Below are 22,283 nucleotides of genomic sequence, written 5' to 3'. Positions count from 1 at the left end.
TGAGCTCATGGCATATAAAGCTACAGCAGTTCCAACATAGATGATATGGCCCCTAAATTAAGCACTTCATGATGAGAAACACTACTAGCATTTTTAAATGTCCATCACACAATATACACAGTACTGACTACTGTGTATATGTGCAGCAGCAGAGAGGCTTGCCATCACCCCTTTCTAGTGGCAGGCATCTGCTCTCATCCCCATGGTGTACCAACTGCGTGCATTTCGTCTACAGGGTATATGGGCACTAGTCTTAAGCACTGGTATGGACTGGGTATGTGGGCTGTAATCTAAAGCACTGTTACTCCCCCCTTGTTCCACTTAGTTACAGGGTAACTACAGGGTAATGCAGGCTGTTATTTAAAGCGCTGTTAGTTCTCCCATTGTTACATTTAGTTACAGGGTAATTTCAGGATATTGAGGCTGTTCAAGTATGTGGTCATTTATGTTACAGTCATACTGTACCCTACAATAATAGCAGAGAAACCTACTAGTTAAAAATATATATCAATACATATAGTTGTCCTCTTATTCCATAAAATCATTGTCTTATTTTGTATATTTACACACATGCACATAGATGGTAAATTTAGACTGTGTTTTACTAGTATGACGACCACTCAAACCACTCAATGCACAACACAAGCCTGCATTCACCCATTGGTAGCCTGCTCATTAGAAGCATTAAGGCACTCACACACCGATGCACATCATCAGAAGCAACTTGGGGTTCAGTGTGTGTAAATGCAGTCAATTTTGACTCATAACCCAACACGTGAAAGTTATTTTGGGAATTAATAGTGTATCACTAGCCTCTCAGAATGCTGTGGTAGCCATGCTGGTTAAGTGTGTCTTGAATTTTGAATAAATCACCAACAGTGTCACCAGCAAAACACTCCCACACTGTCACACCTCAATCACGTTGGAAACCTTGACATGTTGAAACAATCAGCTCACCTTTTCTGCGTCACAAAGACATGGCTGAAATGGAACCAAAATCTAAAATATGGACTAATCAGACCAAAGTACAGATTTCCACTAGTCTAATGTCCATTCCTTGTGTTTCTTGGCCCAACCAAGTCTCCTTTTCTTGTTGTTCTTCCTCAGTAGTGGTTTCTTTGCTGCTATTTGAACATGGAGGCCTGATTCACGCAATATCCTCTGAACAGTTGATGTTGAGATGTACCCGCTACTTGAATTCTGTGAAGCATTTCCGTGGGCTCTAAGCCCACGGAAATGCTGTTTAATGAGGTGCTGTTTAGGGTTTCCGAGGCTGGTAACTCTGATAAACTCTGCAGCAGAGGTAACTGCTGCAAACTCTGCTCTTCCTTTCCTTTATCTTACGGATCGACTATTGTTTCTCTTTACTTAGCTGAGTGGTTCTTGCCATAATATGTATTATAACAGTAGTCAAATAGGGCTAATAACTGTGTACCAACCCTTCTTCTGCACAACACAACTGATGGTCTCAAACACATTAAGAAGGCAAGGAATTAACAAATTAACTCTTGACATGGCACACCTGTCAGAGAGAGTCTCTCTCTCTACTCCGCTGTCATCTCTGCGCTGCTTCGGAGCTCCCATCACATCAGCACTCCTTCTGGTCAACTCCAACCACCTCACCGATACCGCTACATCCACAGAGGATCGAGTTTGTTTAAGGGTGATAATTGTAACTGTCACCGATCCATCACATCCCTCTGGTCAGCTGGTCGCACCGTCCCACAACAATGGCGTCATCGGAACACCGCTACTCCAGTCGCAAAAGACAGGAGCGCGTATGGCCGGATGGACAGAAACCTGGAGTGGATCACAACGTCCTGCGCCCCCTTAATGGACGACTCCGCAGGCCATATCACACTGGAATTACTGACCACATCACAGACAAGGGAATTGGCCATCTCTGTCTTACCTGGCAGCAGCCTGAGGTCTCCTCTGTCCTCAATGAGGCCTGTCCCCCTGCGTATAGCTACCTCAGTAAGGCCCGGGGGGGGGGGATTTTGCACATCTGGTTTTTAATCGCAAACACAAACATCACATCACATCACCTCTGCAACCATAGCACTCATTTATCGCCCCCCCAACCACATCCATCAGTCCTCTCTGAAATTCATGACTTTCTCATTTCACTTTGCACCTCTCACTCAAACATTATGGTTTTGGGGGACTTCAACATTCACATGGACTCACTCTCATGCCAACTGGCTGCTGAATTTAAACAGGACTGCCTCAACCTCCACCAATCTGTTGTTGGACCCACCTACACTAAGTGACACCCACTGGACCATCATCACAGATTCCATCCACATTTCAGACATTCACGTCCAGGACAAGTTTAAAAAGGAGCTGAGAGTGCTGAAAAGGTCCGGCCGAGTCCTATGCGGGTAGTTACATCTAGACTGACGGTGCATAAGTTGGCCTACCGGCAATATCAACAGAGATATGCCAAAGAACTCTCCAAGGCCAGGTCAGCACACTACTCCAACATCCTTAACAATAACCCAGGTAATTCCAAACAACTCTTCACCACTGTCAAACACCTTCTCAAACCTCAGATTACACCACACCACTGCACTGTGTGACACCACAACAGTCACACAGTGCAACAAATTCATGTATATTTTTACCTCCAAAATACACAATATCCAACAGTTCTATCCCATCAAGTGACATTGCACCCACCACACAACACCTGTATCAATTTACAACCACAGTGCAGCAGGAGGTTGAAAAAATAATCAGTAAATCCAAACCATTCACGTGTTCCCTCGACCGCTTCCCCTCCCCTCCGCTTAAAGCTCACATTCATTCCATCAGTCAACTAATAACAAACATAATTAATCTCTCTCTTCAAACCGGCCATGTTCCGGCCAGCCTCAAAACAGCTATCATCAAGCCCCTCCTCAAAAAAAAACACTCTTGATCCTGACTCTCTGTCAAACTACAGACCTCTCCATCTCCAATCTTCCCTTCATCTCCAAAACTCTTGAAAGAATTGTATTCATCCAACTTCACAACCATCTTAAATCAAACAGTCTGTATGAAAAATTCCAATCCGGTTTTCGTCCCTCCCACAGCACCGAGACAGCTCTCATCAGAGTCACCAATGACCTCCTGATGACCTCTGACTCCGGCTCCACTTCCCTCCTCATCCTTCTCGACCTCTCTGCTGCATTTGATACTGTTGATCACCACATCCTCCTTCACCGCCTCCAACACGACATTGGTATGTCTGGCACCGCCCTTCAATGGTTTCACTCTTATCTCTCAGGAAGGACTGAGTTCGTAGCCCTGGGGGATGCTAAATCCTGCCCCCACACTGTTGTCTGTGGGGTTCCCGAGGGCTTCGTGCTTGGTCCAACCCTCTTCACCATCTACATGCTCCCCCTTGGTCGTGTTGTTAGCAGGCATGGAATACAATTCCATTTCTATGCTGACGACACATAACTCTACCTCAAGGTGACCCCCTCCTCCACTCCCTCCTCCTCTGTCACCCAACTGGACTCCTGCCTGGAGGAGATAAAGGCTTGGATGAATGAAAACGTCTTTAAGCTGAACGGCTCCAAAACGGAAGCCATTCATATCGGCACCCCTCACCAGCTCCGTTCTTCCCACATTTCCTCCCCTCTTTTCTTGGCCACAACTTTTCGTGACTAATTTGGGAGTCAGGTTTGACCCCCATCTTAGCTTTGACAATCATATCAACCATATCTGCAAGACTTCCTTTTTTCACCTCCAGAATATCGTTAAACTCTGGCCATCTCTCTCTCGTCCTGCTGCAGAGAGGCTCATCCATGCCTTTGTCTCCTCCAGGCTGGACTACTGTAACGCACTCTTCATCGGGATCCCGGGCAAGAGCCTACAAAGGCTCCAATATGTCCAAAACAGCGCTGCTTGGGTCCTGATGACAGTGCATAAACATGAGCACAACACCCCCATCCTTCGCACTCTGCACTGGCACTCTTCACCTCCCCATCGAATTCAAAATCCTCCTTCACACCCATCACTGTCTGCACGGTGCAGCCCCCACCTACCTCACCTTACTCCTCAACCCACATACCTCAGCCAGAACCCAGTCAGGCCAACTGCACTGTATGCGACAGGGCCTTCGAGGCTGCTGCTCCCCGTCTGTGGAACGCCCTCCCCGACCACCTCAGGGCTCCACAGTCGGTGGATGCTTTTAAAAAAGGACTCAAAACCTTCCTTTTTCAGGAAGCTTATCCAGTCTGATCTAATCCAATTTTATCTGCTGACTGTTTTTTTATTGCTTTTTATTGTTGTTTTGCTGTGTTGCTTGTTTTTACTGTTATTGTTGCTTTTATTGTTATTGTTGCCTGTACTGTGTGTTTGTGTTCAAATGTTAAGTGTGTTATAAATAAAATCTATTATTACTATTACTATTACTATTATTATTACAACTGTTAACTGAAAACCATTTCAGGTGACTGTGTTGTGTTGTGTTGTGTTGTGTCTAAAGCTTTACAAAAGTCAATAACAACTCTCTTTCAAAAAACAATGTTCTGGTAAGTCAGGATACTCCATAGACCTCACTGTCAACAGTTTTTATTGGGAACATTTCTTCTACGGAATCTTCTTTTTTATTACAGTAATTTCATAACGTCCAGTTTAAAATCAAGTCAAACAAACATATTTGGACCATGACAGTCGGAGTCGAGCTGCTTAATTGAGCTCATCTAAGAGGACTGTGTGTCTGTAACTCATAAAAAGTCCCTCAATCAAAAAGTAAAATTATAATGTGGACATTAAAGTTGATAAAGTTAAAGTAAAATCCAAGATACATACTTCACAGTACCTCACTCTTAAAAGAGTCCCCCACTGGTAAAGCACTACAGTCCTACATTCTTTTCAGACTCATGATGGACAACATACAGACAGGATAAAAATTGATGAAGCAGAACCAGTGAGAGCAGAAGCAGAATCATTTTTTTATTCTATGCATAACCTCCTTCCTTTTCAAAACCTGGCACCTGTATTACCCACAATACAGTGTGACTCCTGTTCAGTGGGGTGTGTTAAGGTAGTAGTGTCTAATGTAGCCTGGGTCTGGTAGCCTCAGGCAGAGATGGGGAATGGGCACAGAGCTCTTTTAATTCACTTCTGTCTAGCTCCACATCCCCAGGTTTGGTGAAATTCCACTTCAATGTTCCACAAAGTGTGAAAGTCTTGAAAATATGGTTGCAGAAATGATCGAAATGAGTGCCTTATTGCAGAATGCAGCAACTGATATTTCAATAAGCATGATATTCGAACGGCAGTAGGGTCAGCAAAAGCCTTTGCTGTCAAGTCAGGATGAAAAACTGATCCTATGCAGTGAAATGATTGCTGATTTGACAGTCTTCTTTTCATATAAACTAAATGTGATTTTGTTTTCTAGCAAGGACGGTGGTTTATTGTTTACTTCCCCTTTCATAAAAAAATAGAAAGGTAAAAAATAAAGGTTTGAGAAACAGACTTCACACTTTGCAAAGCTGACGCATACCGATACCTGGGCAGTGCCTGGGCATGCCTCAGATGCCTGTGTTTACAGGTGATGAAAGCTCAAAAAGAAAGGAAGGAAAGACGAAGGAGCGCTTACAGAAATACAGGACAGTGACTGAAGACTGAGTAAAAAAGAAAGACTACCCTTTAAGTTCATGAAGGTAAATCACAAATACAGCCAACATCTTTTACCAAAAGGTCTTTCTTGACACTAATTACTGGTTTCTTGTGCACACACACTATGTGCAAACACACAGAAACAAACTTCTGAGTAAACAGTCACAGCACACAGACTCAGTAGGAGGGGTAGAGTCCACACTAACAGGCACGTGGGTTTGGATATATGCCTCCACTTAGTAGGCAAATAAACTTCTGTCTCGAAACTCACAACTGGCAACAATGAGACACAAGACACAAACAGCTGAGCAAACAGAACACACACACACACACACACCAAAAGTAAAAAAGAAACGGAAACAATATTTCCCAAATGTGCTTACAGTTGTTCTCCAATGGCCTCTCTGTCAAATAAGGAAATGAAGGAAACACCTATTTGTAACCCTTCTATCACAAGTTCCATATGCTAAAAGCTGACAAACAGATACAGTAGAGGTCTGATACTGTACATTACCATGTTGTTGACAGTATCTAGTGAACATTGGAGCCCCTGCTCTCATAATCCAGGCATTGTTGTAGAATAATCCGTGAGCACAGCAGGCTGCTGGGAAACACACTGACAGAGAGCCAACAAATCTTCCCAACGCTGTTATCACACTCCCTGCTTTTCTCCTCCCTCCTTCTTATATTTCCCTCCCCCCTTCTCCCTCTCTCTCAGCAAGGCTTTCCAGATAGCCAGTCTGCCGGTCTGTCTTCCTGACATGCCAAAGCAGTGCATCAGGGACCGGTGGCAACCCTAACACAGGATGCCTAACTCCCTGTGGGAAAAATCAGGATCATTATGGTTTCATTTTCATTTTACTACTCTTACTATGTGTGAATGTGCCCACTTTTGGAACTGTGATATCTTGGATTGTTTTTAACTTATCCACACAAATGACAAATCTACATGTTCAAGAATGCCTTGTGGTGACAAGCTTTCAATGCCACAACTTTTAGTTTTTTTTAGATTTGATCTTTTTAGTTTTCTATGTTTTATCACAGAATGTTGGCATCAATGAGTCCCTCTTCTGTAATCAAGTGCCAATGATTTTTTTTAACCACATGGTTTGGGGTTTAACTCCTCAACTTTAACTTACCTATAAAACATTTCAAAACTTGACCACCTTCATTACACCTGTAGCAGTGTCTGGTTTTAAGATGTGTTTAGCAATTTAGACCTCTCTCTCTTAATGCTTTGCACTCTGCCTGGATGATTGGTAGATACAGTAGGTGGTTAGAATACAGGGTCCTAGTTAAAACACTCTGTGAAAACTGGAGGGTCAGAGGTTTGAATCCTGGCGCAGGAAAGCATTTCCTTTAAGAAAAGTTTTCAGAGTCAGTTTGATATACAGGACATGTTAAAATGTTCCACATGTTTCATACATTATGACTTTCAATTATTCAATTATCATACATACTATAGCTGCCATCACATTCAGTGGTGCAGTGGTTACAGTGCATGTCTGCACACCTTCTGAGAGCTGCAGGGTCACTGTTTTGACTCCTGACTGTTCTGCAGTGCAATTGTTTTGTGATTCAAGATTTTTCAAAAAATTCTTTCTGCTAAATGATTTTTGCTGTCTGCCCTCAGTCCATATTTTCGACAGGAAATGCATTCTCTAGTTCTAATGACTGTCAGTGTAACCTCTGGGTGTATTTGTTTAATGAGCGAGGCTCTGAACAATTGTGTAAATTGTTATTTCAGCTCCTGAGATATCTCTCCTGGGCTGTGGCTGAAGGCTGAAGGTTGAAGTGGTTCTGAAAAGCAAGACAATGTTAGCAGCCCAGTAGTGACTGATAACAGGGAGCCCCATTGGCCCCTCTGGGGTCTCTGAAGTAGAATTTTACCTTTTCACAGTTTCTTATTTTGCCATATGGCGAGATGACTGACTCTAATGAAACAAAGAATGACTCTGGGATGAACACTGATAAATACTGAAATTAATATGTAAATTATGGGAGTATGTTATTTTTTATAAAATTATTTGACCAGCAAGGGACAGTGTGAGAAGGGCCCACCGCAGTAGTGATGTTTTGAACTGGTTTAGTAAGGCCATAAAGTTTTCATGAAAAAGTTTTTTTTTTTAATCTTTATGTGACTGCTATGCCCAGGAAAGTAAACTGTCTGTGGAGATTCTCAGGAAAGTAAACTTTCTTCCTTCCATTTGAAGTGGTATGTCATGGTAATTGAGGTCAAATGTTTCCTTTTTAATTAGGAACAGTTTACTTTTGTGCAGGTTTACCTTTCATCCTGATAGAGATCCAAACTGGCTAAGATAAGAGAGTGTTGCTGGTAAAGAGGTTTATGGTTCTGAAATGTAAAAAAAATGACCAATTTATTAAAATAATTACCAACTACCAAATACTGTGCTATTATGGAGAGCAATTGTAAGTGGTTCCATGGCTAGATCAAAGAGGATTGGACTTCGTGGGCACCCTTGATGGAGAGTGAGCAGGTCCCTACGGTGAAATAAACCCCAACAGGATGACATAGAAGCCCAACACGAAGCTTAGAACACGGCTGTCTACTGAAGCATTCAATGATGTGACACAAAGTAGTGATTAAAACATTTTTTATTGATTTGCGCAGCGGCTCTGAAAGTAAACACGTACGTTGCAAAGCAACCTGCCCTCAGGGTGACTTATTTTAGCCCCTATATAGCCCCTTGATAAGAATGGCCAAGTTGTACTCAGTCTTAGGTGAGGTAGTTATCCAACTGGCCAGAGTGGGGCTCTGTGCTGGTTTTGTCATTGGTAGTTGGGGGTGTAATATCCAAGAAGAGATGCACTGGGTGTAAAGGTGAACAGTTAGCACAGTAGCATTGAACACTAATTGGCCAGACCTTTATGTGTGGTTTATGTGACAATATATTTACGTATATACACAGCAGTACTTAAAGGGCAAAACACTGAAACGTTCCTAACATTATATTTTCACATGGGACAAACTACCATGTGAGAGGGAACCAGAACCACATATCACATGTAGGATTTAAAACTATAACTCCTACACTTAGCATGCAGGCTTAGGGACAAATGTCAACCACTACACTGAATAATGCAAGCCAACATAGTGCATGTCTAAGATTAACATTCAGGTCACAGGTTGTCCTCTACAAAACGGGTGTGACTTATCAGTAGTACTTAATTTGGTGTCTAAAGTATGTTCACACCCCTTGACTGGGGTGATCAGTAAGTCTCAGGACAGGCTGACAAATTAGATAATTTCATAAAAAACTCTACATGCTTTTTGTTTCAGACCATTCACTGCCAGATCAGGGTTACCTGAGACACAGATTTTGAGCCCAAGGTAATCATGATATAAGGTGATCTGGATGGGTGTTTCCTGATTTGATTTTATATCAAATTTGTCAGTTTTTGATTTCGATATTTGGTTGGTTTATTCAATTGTCCCACTTTAGTCTCCACAGAAATGTCTGTCCATTCAGTATTTGGAAATATTGCATTCTTCTTCCAAGCACCTAGCCTTGAAGCACACAACAGCCTTGAAGCACACAACTGCACAGAAATATTGCATATCATATTGCAAAATATGATATGTTGTTAGATCCCTAGAAGTGTCTTTTGCTTCTCCTCTTTCGTTTGGCCGAAACCCAGGGTATTGGAAGATGGGTGTAGTGGCACATTGTTCTTAGCAACCAAGTTTGTCACCACCATAATGCTATTTTCTCCAGCACATCAAAAGACAGCATCCAACCTCACCAGTTTGCATTCAGGACCAAAAGATTCACTGAGGATGCCATCTCCACTGCACTCCACTTGGAAAAACCACTACATCAAAATGCTGCAAAGACTGTGCATCCCAGGGAGCCCAACAACTTCAGGCCAGTAGCCACAACTTCCCACCTGATGCCCTGATCCAGCCTCACCCCCTCATCCTTCATCCATCACCCCTCATCCTTTCATCCCTCGCCCCTTCATCCCTCGCCCCTCATCCTAACGTATTATCCTTCATCATCCATGCTCTCTTCCATCCATAATATGCGTTAAATTGTTAGAAATCTGCATCTTATTGCCATGGTCTGTTAGTGAAGAAGAAGAAACCCTGGCTCAATATCTTCAAAAATACCATGAGATCAGACCATTAGACTTGGCTCTTTCTTGTGTGGAATGGAAAATTTCAGACTGATGGTGGTGCTAGAGTACAGGTCATGGGGTCAAAAAAAATCAACTTTGGCAGGCCATTAATATCCTGTGGAAGCATCATTAGGTCAAGCCACAGGCAGTTCAAACACAAAATGTGCAGCGGCATGAACATGTTTGGGTACCCTTAGTCGCAATTTCTGTTGCTGTGACTAGTTAAATGAGTAGAAGATGAACTGATCTCCAAAAGGCATTTTCTTGAGCAAGATTAGTGTATTATTTTTGTTTTGTACAATTTTAGAGTGAATAAAAGGAAAGGAGAACCACGCAAAAGTTTGTGAACCCCAGGAGATTTGTGCTCTCAGATAACTTTTACCAGCCTTCTCAGGTCATGTCATGGCTATGGCTTGATCACAAACATTGTTAGGAAAGGCCAAGTGATGCAAATGTCAAAGCTTTACAGATACTACGACTTCTCAAATCTTTTCCCAGCAATCAGCAGCCATAGCCTCCTCTAAACAGCTGCCTACACTCTAAAAATTTAAATAATTGATGCCCACAAAGCAAAGAAGCCAGCAAAATGTTTTCAGATAGCCGTATCCTCAATTCATAATATCATTAAGAAAAGACACTTAAATGTAAAAGAAGGAAATAAAAGTAGTGCGTAAGTTTCGCTTTACTATTCACAGTAACATAGACTTTGACCTGAAATTTTTGCATACCAGTGTATAATGTATAATTTGATTTTTGTTTGATTTTTATAAGGTCATTTATTTATAAATGCTGAGAAATACAGCCCACACAGACAAAAGAAACTGACAGCAACCAGTGTCACCTATTATAAACTTATTCTGCTCAGTGACCAGAGAATCCTGCAGAGTGACTCATGGTGTGACTACTGTTACTGGGCACAGAGAGCTGCCAGGGACCAGGACAAACTTTTAGCAGCTCCAACCGGGACAAGGAAAACAAAGACCACTTAAACCCACACCTCGTACACCTAGTACACAGAAGTAACTGCAACACCTGAAGAAAGGTTGCATCATAGTCATAGACGCGTCAAACCAGCTTTACTAGAAGGTTGACTGCATTGTGATGAGTTCTGTGGTGGAAAGTAACTGACAACGTCAACACTGAAGGCGTAACATGAGTAGCGAGTAAGCAAAGCACAAGCAGCAGATTCAGCATGTTCAGACATTGTATTAAGAGTAGGTCACCCACATTTTGGCAGTACTCAGAGCCCAACACACAATCGATGTAGTAGACTTAAAGCATAAAAATACACTATACATATAGTAAGAAATACTTTCTGTGTAGATATACCACAAGTTTATACTGCCTATTTAAGTATTATGCTAAACCCTTCTGATCGACTATCACCTGTAATGAATAAATATTTATTGGTTTCAGCCTGTGAAAATGCACCACAGTTTTGTTGTCAGGTGACACAGTAAGGCATGAATATTAATATACTAAAATTATCAAAAGTTATTTGCAGTTTTCTTCAGTTTTTTTCTTTCTGTGGAGAATACAAGATCTTGATAAAACCGAATGTCCATCCAAATGGACTGGTGGACTGGCCTGGTGGGGCCAAGCACAATTCTGAATTTTAATATTTGCATTTTATGCTACTTGTATGTACTGCCTACAGATGGTGCATTTTACTCCCCAGCATGTGTCTGACAATCACACAGCAGTCACTGGCTACTTTGCAGATTCAGATTCCGCATACAAAACATACGATCATTTAATAAAACATGCTACATCATTATAGATTGAACCACTAAACAGTATAGAAAGAAGTTACCTACTGTTGGGTGTGATTATGATCAAATATTATAATATAGAGTGTTGTACTGTAAAAGGAACATTCATACTTTCACTTTTGATAATTAAATATAATTTTCCATTATCTATTATTGCTTACAACATTTGACTGCAAGACCATTTCTCTGAAGTAAAAGATCTGAATATCTCTTCCACCCCTGGTTGAGCAGAACATCACCTCTGTACATACACCGTATTCATTTGTTTAATTATTTGGCAGCGCATATGAAGAAATCTGTGCTACAGTGCTGAGGCACTATAACAATCTGCATGCAACTGAAGCCTGTGATGCATGAACCAAGTGTCAAATTCATGCAAAGCAACAATGAATGACAACAATGAATCACACTGAACTAGTGGTGCAACAAAACAAAATCCACTATGGGGGACACTTGCTGTTATAGTGTAGCAGAAGCCAGGTGCACAGATGTATTGACGTTTGCAAGGTGACCACAGAAGAGAGCAAGTGATTTTAGATGATCCACCTCTTTAAATGGAAGCTAAATTACCAGTATATTGAGTAATTAACAGAGGATTGCACCGACTCAACACTTTTATCGGTGGGACAACATACTCTCATCTCTGTGACTACATTTCAATCACTCTTGATTAGAAAGAAAGTATGTATCCAAAGAAAAGTCCAACCTCCTAAAGTTCAATTCAGTGTTGACTTGTTGTCCTACCTCAGCATGCTAAATGTAGTCCTGTGACGTTTGGTAAAAGTCCAGCTGCTCCCATGTGGGCTGACTATCAGCCTGAGCGTCTCCTGCTCTCTGTCGCTGTGTGTCTCTTTAGGCAACCGGTTTCTTCCTCTTCAGCACAGTGTCATGAAAAAGCTGAGTAACCCTGAGGCACAGCTCTAACCCTGCCTCCTGTTTTTGTGTTCACTATATGTTTACAAGGTGCTTTCAAGTGTGCTGAACTGTGTGCAAGTTTGTGTGTGTGAGTCTGTGTGTAGATCAGACAACATGTGTATGCACTTGTGTCTGTGTGTCTGTTGGTATGTCCAGTGGCTGCTCGGGGTGTGTATAAATAGCACGTTGGGGAGGGACAGAGGCTTGCAGAGCAGCTGACTCAACACATTCTAGTTTGGGTGAGTGCTCATCACACAGAGCAGCATTGTGATGATATTCAAAACACTGCAGGACTCTGTCCAACCAACACACTGCTAACTACCTTTCTAGTGTCAACCTAACATTTAGGCCATAGTCAGAGAACTACAGTAAGACTGAAATTCAAGTTTGATTGCTTTCTGCAGATCCTTGTAACAGTGATGCATTTAAATTGTACATGAAAGAAAGTACAAGTACAAAAATAGTATTTGACAAGCTTTCCAATAGTCCAAGTAGTCAGGCTCAGTACTGATCAAACTGTGTATTACTATGGAAATTGTCCAGTGACCTGACTCCAGTCTGGGTGAGATCCCACTGCTATGTCTATGTTTTAGACATTCTACCCTGGTGTGGAGTTTATATGCACTTGAAATGGAAAAGTAAAATTCATTCTGGTTGAAGATGTCAGAATGCATACATGCATTTGGGGCAACATGACGCACAATAACGATGGCTTCAAAATAGTTAAGTCTTTTTTGATCAGTCAATTTTTTGGCAAATTACATTGTTTACAAAAAGTTTTTGTCATGATCCATGCTTGCCACGTCTGATTTATGTTGAAGATTCTCCTTTTGTGTTATCATAGTCTGTTTTTGTCACATCCTGTTTTATATTGAAGGCTCAAGTTATGTTTCTTTGTTTGCTTTACTTCCTGTGTTTTCCCGCATTTGTGATTGTCTAATCGTTTTCACCTGTGTGTCATTAGTTGTCCTCCTTGTGTATTTAAGTCCGTGTCTTCCCCCCAGTCTTTGTCAGGTTGTTGTCTACATTACCCGCCATTGCCTAAGAACCTTTGTCTTTTCCATTTGCCCAGTAGTAAGTGTTTTCCTTTGTGTTGTCTTTGTTCATGTCCGTGCCATGTTTCATGTGAGTGTTTCCTTGTTTAGTCCTTGTCTCTAGCCATGCCTCAGTCCATGAAAGTTTATTTCTAGTTTTGTCTTTGTCTCTGTCATACCACAGCCCATGTAAGTGTGTTTCTTGCCATGCCATAGTCCATGTTAGTGCGTCTCTGTCTTTAACCAAACTCCACCTTCCTGACAGTTTTGTTAGTATTTTCACAGCCATTTCCATCATATTTCACTGCTGTAATGTGAACACAGGGTTGTTGTGGCTCGGTCGTCCATTGATCGGTCAGTGGTTTGATCCCTGGTCCCTATAGTCTATGTATCCAAGTATCTTTGGGCAAGATACTGAACCCTAATTGCTCCTGATGCCGTGCGATTGGTGTGAGTGTGCATGTGAATGGTTATTGCTCATTATTAGCAGGTGGCATCTTGCCACCAGTGTATGAATGTGTGTGCGAAAGGGTGTATGTTTGCGCTTGTCAAGCATAAAGGGCGGTAAGACTAGAAAAGCACTATATAAATACAGTCCATTTACAATAGCCTTAGAGCCACCACTGTCTGGTTTCAGGCCAATTCATTCGACTGAAACCGCTGTCTGAGGTTGTCAATGACCTGAAGCACACCTCAGGCCTTGGCCTCTTCTCAGTTCTCAGTTTTGCATGGTGTGTTTGACATGATTGACTAATTAGAGATTGAATATTTCACATTTTCTTATTTCGTGTAAAAAAAAAAAATATAATAAAAGAAAATCACAGTTGTAGTGCTCTGTAGCCACTTTGTGGCAGATAGCAGTATAGCAGTGATTAGTGGCTCCCTCACAGTCCTCCAATGTCTATTTCTAACCCGCTGGTCATACTGTATACTGTGGGAATGTTTGGGGAAGCTTTAACAGTATCAAAAATTGCATACTGCCCAACCCTATCATTGGGCCAAAAAAACAGCAATTCAATTTGTTAAATACCCCTCTCAGCTTTGATAGCAGTATTATTACTTCAAATACTTAAAAAATCTAGGTGTCACGTTTGGCTTTCCTCTTTCCTTCGAGAAACATACCAATATCACCAAAGCAACTTTCTTTCACCTGTCACATTGCCAGAGTTCACCCATGTCTAACACAGTGAGATGCAGGAATTCTCATTCATGCTTGTATCTATTCTAGATTGGATTTCTGTAGCACGCTCTCCTCAGGTCTTCCACTCTTTAAGAGTTTAAAACTCAGATAATTACAAAATGCAGCAGCTAGAATTCTTACTCGAACAAAAAAATGTGAACACATAACACTTAAACTGTTTTACACTGGTTTCATGTTGCATCCAGATCCAGTGACAAACTAGCACTACTGTATTACTGTGGATTACCTGCAAACCTCATGGATTAATATGTCACTACCTATCAGAGTTTTTCAGGCCTTACAGTCCCCCATCATGTACACTCAGATCTCAGTGTTTTAATCCAAATTCAAAATTGAATTTTTTGGGCCTTAATGACATAATAATAATAATAAGAAGAAATCTGCACAAACACAATATAGTATTGTCCCTTTGGGGCTTGAGCCCTAGCGAGCAATCTATTGGTGGCAGAGAATTTACCACGTTTCACTGCTGTGGAATACTTTCTTTTCCCAATCAGAGGGAAACACCTTTGAGATTTTGAAATCTACCTCATTTCTCTCTCCTGTCATTAAACTGTGTAATTGCCACCTTTTCCTGGGTATGCTCTTTTTATAAAACTTTCTGTCAATTACAACAAAAAAAATAATTGTTTGAACCTGTTTTTTTTTTTTTTGTTTTGCATGCTTTACATTGCTATCTTTTCTTTCTGTTATTGTCTTTTTTTCTTTGTGTATCAAGACACGTTGTGATTTTGCACACAAAATAAACATACTTTCTTCAATGGCAAACTAGTGCTTGGCTGTGTTTTCAAAATATCAGAATATAGATCAAAATTCATAAGCGTTAAACCAAAGTACGACAAATGACAGATAATGTGTTTCTTCATGGTACGTTTTAATTACGAAAGCATCTTCATGCTGCCCAGTAAGTTAACAATGTGAATGTCAAAGGAACGGATGGACCCTTGGATGGTACTTTCAGTTAGTTTCGTTTGCTATTTTGCAAGGACATTATGACTATATCTATAGCACGTGTGATCTATGTTACAATAAATTAGATGCAAAACATCACCATGGTTATGGAATTTGTAGCCACAGAAAATTTGACTGCAAAGAATACATAGTTTGATAATAAAACTGAATTCCAATTTGGTTTCTCTTCATTCTTCACCTTAGCATGATAGAGGCGCATGCATGAGATTGGGTTCAGTTTGAGGAAATCCCCCTGACTGGTGGTCCACACCAGAAGTCTGCTGTTAAACTGTAGAGCAAACTGTTAAAATAAGTGTGAAGACATTTCAGGAGTTTGTTTTAAACTGCTTGTGAGTTTATGAAGGCTGAAACTACTCTAACACGGTCACTGATTCCTGATACAACATTTTCATGCTGTCTCCACAAATGCAACTTTTGAAAGTCCCCATAATTTTAAACATTTTAGACTTGCATGGGACTAATAGACTAAAATGTTTATAATGACAATGTCTTAAGTCATTCTGTTTGGTCGCCCCAAAATTTCATCAACTCTTGAAGTGTTAATCTTGGTCTCTCAAAATAGTATAACGCAGGCTGTTAGGAATCTAGAGTTAATATTTGATACTCTCAACCAACAGAGCCAACAAAGCCCAGGAGGTCTGTTAATGCATAATTTGAAAATGTGCACAAAAACAGGTGGATGGAAACATACCTATTGACATTTAGGCAACAAAAACAACATTTCTGGTGTATTCAAGCTCTTCTGCTAAACTCCCACAATTAATAGAATGGATTGTTCACATTTTAAAAATCAGCCAGACAGCATTGTGCAGAAAAAATGTAATTATCACATATTGTTATTGGACTACTGGTTTTGGCCATGATGCCATGATGAATATGTATTTATCAAAGACCAAAGTCTACTTGCCCTGAAAATTACTTAAATTCTTATTTAAAGTGGCACTTAACAATTTTTGTAAAGTAGTATCCCGCCTGACTCTACAGCTCAACTGTGGTTTTTTTAGCCTCTTGGTTTGGTTTTCCAGCCTGTGACTCCACTCTCATCAACCTTGTTTCCAGCAACAGCAAGCAACTGTTTCAGTGAAAAAGCATTGATGCCTCTACCAAACAGATGTTAGTGACAGTTAGAGACAAGGGGCGCTGCAGCTGGTGAAAATAGTGAAGCATTTCGCAGATAAAGAGTCAGATATTTTCTGCAGGAGTTGGTGGAGACCAAACCAGAGCTCCAAATGATTGCTCCTGTTGCTCTGTGTCTTTTTGGAGGAGAGCACAACGTGTGCAAAGTGGATGGGCGTGTATGTGTCATGTTCAGATATTTGCTATTTCCATTTTTTGTAGTGTGTGCTGCAACAATGTGTGACTGTGTGTAGCTTAACACTGACATGTTTTCATGACTGTGGACATGAGAAAACCTCTTTTGTTATGAGTGGTGAATGGCATAAATTTCTGCCACCAAACACTTGACTTGCCCCTGCTTTGGATTTTTTTTAATTTAAAAGAAAAACAGATCGACACGGTCTCACAATATATTTTCTTGATAGATGCCATAAATGTGAAGTGGAACCATTCTAATGTCTTGTAATTTTTTTTCAAATTCTGTCTTCATCATTTGGCATTAACATTTTTTGTGAGTTTCGATTACTACTAAACAATGACAACGTGAATTCATGAAAATGGACCTGTCTCTGGGTCAGGCAGGTTAAGAAGGTAATAAAAGGGACTGGAAAAGGAAAAACAGAACTGTCAAATCTAGCAACCGTCAGTCAGTGCATCATTGATTGTACACACCTCCCTCACATTTCCATCTGAAACATGAGCCCTAGCACAGCAACATATTTGTCTTCCCCTCCCACAGTCTTTAACGTCATTTAATTTTCTTCCAAACAGGATATGCTCAGAATGCGTGGGAGGGAACCACAGCTAAATTTAGGCTCTTGCCACAGACATGTATACAACACAGGCTCAGTGCTCCTCCCAGTGCAGCAACATCCACTCCTTAGCTACACCACACGTCAAGGCCACAATCAGATAGAAAACTAACGAGAAAGGAAACTTGCCCATGTGACAGATCTGTGATGCAGATGAAAACATTGCATTGCTTCATGCCTGTATTTCAAGCCAACTATTACTGTAACACATTATTTACTGGCCTCCTGAAAAAAAACACTGTGAGATTTCAGCTCATTTAAAACTCTGCAGCTCGGCTACTAACCAGAACCAAGAGGAGAGAGCACATTAGTCCAGTTTTAGCTGTCACATTTAGAATTGATCTTTGAATTGATCTCATATACAAAGCCCTTAATGGGCTCAGACCAAGATACACTGCTGAATCCCATGTTCACTATTTGCCTTTAAGAACACTGTGATCATCTGCTGCTGAAAAGAAAATCTGGGATGCAGCCTTTGTCAATTACACTCCAAAGCTCAGGAACACACTACCTATAGAGAGAAGTCAGCTCGCTGAATATTTTTAAAAGAAAGCTGAAAACTTGTCTATCCACTTTACCCTTTAACCAGCTCGCTTTTTAAAATGGTGTACCTTATTGATTATTTTGCACTCATTTTATTTATTATTATTTTTTATTACTATTATTCAGTTATTTTTTTTATTATATTATGTTATGCATTCTCTTTCTTCCATTTTCATCCTGATTCAATCCTATTTTTTGCTATTATTAACAAGTGGGTATTATTCTCCATAAGTTGGAGTTTGCATTAATTCTCTTGATATGAAGCACTTGGTGCATGTGATTTCTTTGTCCTCAACTAATTTAAGCCATATTCTTGTATGAAAGGTGCTCTTCAAAAAAAAGTTTCTTCTTCTTCTTCTTCTTACTATTATTAATGTCTTCTAAGCAACTGGCCTGGGATTCTTGACAAATTCAATAGGCAATTATTCTGTAAATACCACTTGTGGATACTGTGGCCACATGGATGTATCACCAGAATTGGTATCAGAGTCCAAAATGGTTCACTTTCACTTTCATGCATAATGTTTCCTGTTCTCTAGGAAGTTCTCTAGCTTCCAGGTGTGCTTCTGTTGCTAATTAGATTTTCACTCACTGGTACTGTTCCCACTTAGTCCATAGATGTGTTGGGCTGTCATGCTTTAATATCACTTTTCTGGGCTCTGGGAAGTTTTACCTTCATGGATTAAAACTTATTAAAACTGAAATTAAAACATAGAGAGCTTATTAACCTTGTTGACAGTCTGGGCTGTCCTGTAAACAGCTTTACAGATGTCTGTTTTATACCAGTGCTCTATGGGCAAATGCTTTTTGGGCCACAGGGATTTTTGTTGCAGAACTGCGCGTGGCCACTGGGACCAATTAGCAGCAAGGCTCCTAATATATCCATGAAAGCTCACCAAGAGCCTGGCACTGTTGCTTTGAGAGGTTTTAGGTCATCAGTGTCCTCTCTCTCTCTCACACACACTCTCACACACATCCATTTAGCCATTTCTTTAACAGTACAAGTGGTCATCTCACTCAAATTTCAGTAACCTTGGAGGGACTTCCATCACATACAGCAACGAATCTAACTTGTCACTACTCGAGTCGTATTAAATGTGACCATGAACAAAAAACGCTTGCAGCGGCAATGTAGTGAACATTCCTGATGTGCACTTATTACAGCTTCATTAGTAAGGTTTCCCTGTAACAAGCAAGACGCTGGCAGACTTTCCACACACCAAAGTAACATTATAGGACTGCTGGACGCTCGACGCACTCACGACCCCCGTATCTCCTCTATCTTACCTCTGCAGAGCGGATCTCCCGATGGGGGAGGTCGTTGGATGCGGCGCATCTGGTCCTGGGAGCCTGCAGGGTGGAGATGGAGAAGCCCACCAGAGTGTGGATGACTTGGTGCTGATGCAGAGGCTCCTGAGCTCCGGCCGTCCTCGCTGTGCTGCGGCCCATTCTGTCCGCCTCTCTGTCCATTCCTCCGTCAGATCTGCGTCCTGAAGACGCGCTGCGCTCACACACACGCTTCAAACAAGTTTCCGTATTTGTATTTCCGTGAAGCCTCAAGTCTACTTTTCCAAGCTAACCGAAATAAGAACAAGGCAGCACAAGTTTAACCACTTCCTTCAAATGGCATTGTAGCTAAAACACTAAGAACGGGCATAGCACAGAATTAATAAAGAATGAAAATCGAAAAGCTGAAACGGTCATTTCAAGAAATCAGTGGAGGGGGAGATCTACAGCGATGAAGAAAATAATCCACAGTTTGGGGGCAACAATTTAGCCTAATGCAATATGAATGCATTTGGGAGGTGACAATACATTTAATTTATTTTCTAACGGAAGAATAGATTCATTTAACAACAACAGTTCCATGCAATTGGCTCCAGAGCAACTAATATGATCAAGTGAATCTGAAGCAGCTAGACATCGTATAAATATTCATTTTTTACTTTTACCTTTCCCACTTACCTCCTGTACACTTCAGGACTACTTTCTGTCATCACGGCCTATAAAACTGTTACATACTGTTATGTTTTATGGGGCAAGGATTTTAAAAAGGAGCAGCACAACTTTTTAAATTATCATCAATTTGAAAAGAACAGTAGGTTGTTTTTACAATGTCATATCATTTTGTAGCGATGTTTTATGCTTTTATTTTGAAAAAGGTATGTTGTTTCTTTTTTCACTGCTAACATAAGTAACTTGATACAGGTCCAGCAGTTTGACAGAAACAAACACCTGCTGCATGTGATGTCCTGTACTCCTGACTGCTTGTCACACATTTCCATGGATACTTATAATAATAGAACTGTTAAAAACTTTACATATGTAACCGGGTGGTAAAATCCAGTATTATTCTCCTTTTAGGATGGATATTGTTGTGTACCTGCTTTTGCTCAGCATTCAGCATTCACAATTAAATCTATGAGTATAATAATGACACTCCGTCACACGCGTCCATCTCCTGTTCACACGTTTATTAAACTGAAGCCTCCTTCCGGTGTATCCCATAATACCTTTCAAGTACATGTTCACCATGGATACGACAGATATAATTCCCCTAGTTAATTTAGTGTTAGTACATGTGTTCTTTGTTGTTTTCCTTTTGGTGTAATTTCCTTTAAATCTGAGTAAAAAATTGTAAGTGCACTGTCACAGGCTCACTTGTTATTGCCAACTTTGGCCACAAGGCGGCAGTGGGTGGTGATATTATTGTTACCCTGCACGTGCACCAGAGTTGTGCTTCCTGTTTTACGCGTGGACAACCCGGGAAGGTGCAGAGTGGACGGTCCCGTCGTGTAAAGTAGTAGGTAAACAGATGAATATCATGTAAAATATCCACGTACAAACGTGAAAAGACAATATATGTTGATATTTTAACGAGATGATTTGATTTAGGCACTACTGGAGTTTGTGTCCTGGCATTTTGAAGGCTGGTCGTCGACCACGGTGTTCTCGAGCACATGGTAATTTCGGCGTGCACCAAACCGCACTGTGTGATTTCACTTGGTTACTAGAGAAATGTACAGGGTTTACATTATTGTTTTGACTCTGTTTTAAGGTAATTAACCGTGTGTGGAGTAGTGCAATCTCCGGGAAGTCCCACGTGCGTTTAGTGAAGCTTGTTGGAATAAGTGTCCTGTAAAAAATATGTTGTACATTTCTTGGCTGTTTTGCACAGATACAGTTGTGGTTAATGGTGTAAAATATGTATTTAACAAATGTTATTTCATATGTTCTGTAATTAGCCAGTCCACTGCTGTGTTTTATTTTGTTTCTTTTATTATTTCATTCTTTGATTCATTTTATTTTCAGTCAGCCACAAAAGAGCTGTTTGCTCCCCTGGACTGAGAAATTGAAACACTCTGTTAAAGAATGACCTGTATGGTCAGAAATAAATGTGGCGCTCAAAGAACCCTTGAAGTAAATGTGTCCTGCGTGGCATCTAATTCCACGGGCTACACATATATAGCCAGTGTAGAAATGTGATCAATGATCAAGGTATCTCATGTGTAAGTGGGACTGGGCTGGGACAAAAAATGGGCCCAGGTATTTTGAGCCGAGACCGCCAGGTATTGATGGGAAGACAGTGAAGCCTATGAAAGAAAACAAACTTTCTCGTGACAATGCTTGTACACTGTCTTGTTGGTGTATGTGTACTTGTCTAATAAACTTAAACCTTCACCATCCTCCCAGTCCCCTTATTCCACTCAGGACTTAGCAGAAACCAAAAGGCTGCTTGGTCGAATTAACCTCCTGAACAATGGACAACATATGATGGGATCGTGAAATGAGGACAGAGAGGAACAGAGGTGAGATATGATCATTGATGAATATTAAAATGAATAAAATGACAGATTTAGTGATATTTTCATTGACTATTCATATTAATAAACAGCACAGCAACACAGAATATTTTCTCAAACATGGCAACCTTTAAGAAGTAAAAGGAGACAGAAAAGAAAGGTGAGAAAGAATAACACTTGATGGACTTACTGATATGATCACAGTACTGATATCTAGAAAAAATTGGGAAAATAGTTGCATCATATACTGTTCACAGTACGTACTTAGAGGAACCTCCTGAATAAACAATGAATGGTTTCTCGAAGAATAGGACAGATAAATATTAAAATGTATGAATGACAGATTGTGATTGATATTT

At 40.7% G+C, this 22,283-nt stretch overlaps 1 protein-coding gene across 3 annotated transcripts in view; it reads right to left on the bottom strand.

Annotated features, from left to right (window-relative positions):
* Positions 1–19,568, bottom strand: part of LOC121608962 (kinase suppressor of Ras 1-like) — a 53,096-nt gene extending 33,528 nt beyond the window's left edge. The window contains exon 1 of one of the 3 annotated variants that reach the window (XM_041940418.1): positions 19,409–19,568. Coding sequence is in view for 1 of the 3 variants with exons in the window: in XM_041940417.1 (XP_041796351.1) it covers positions 6,131–6,133 (3 nt within the window). In the remaining 2 variants the exon portion in view is untranslated. Of the gene's footprint in view, positions 1–6,130; positions 6,252–12,272; positions 12,396–19,408 lie in introns of those variants that run through there. The other 2 variants (XM_041940419.1, XM_041940417.1) reach the window with 2 other exon arrangements.
* Positions 19,569–22,283: the final 2,715 nt, after the last annotated feature.

This window comes from Chelmon rostratus, chromosome 7 (assembly GCF_017976325.1).
Source record: "Chelmon rostratus isolate fCheRos1 chromosome 7, fCheRos1.pri, whole genome shotgun sequence".
Classification (NCBI taxonomy): domain Eukaryota; kingdom Metazoa; phylum Chordata; class Actinopteri; order Chaetodontiformes; family Chaetodontidae; genus Chelmon; species Chelmon rostratus.
This window is presented reverse-complemented; position numbering and strand designations above follow the sequence as displayed.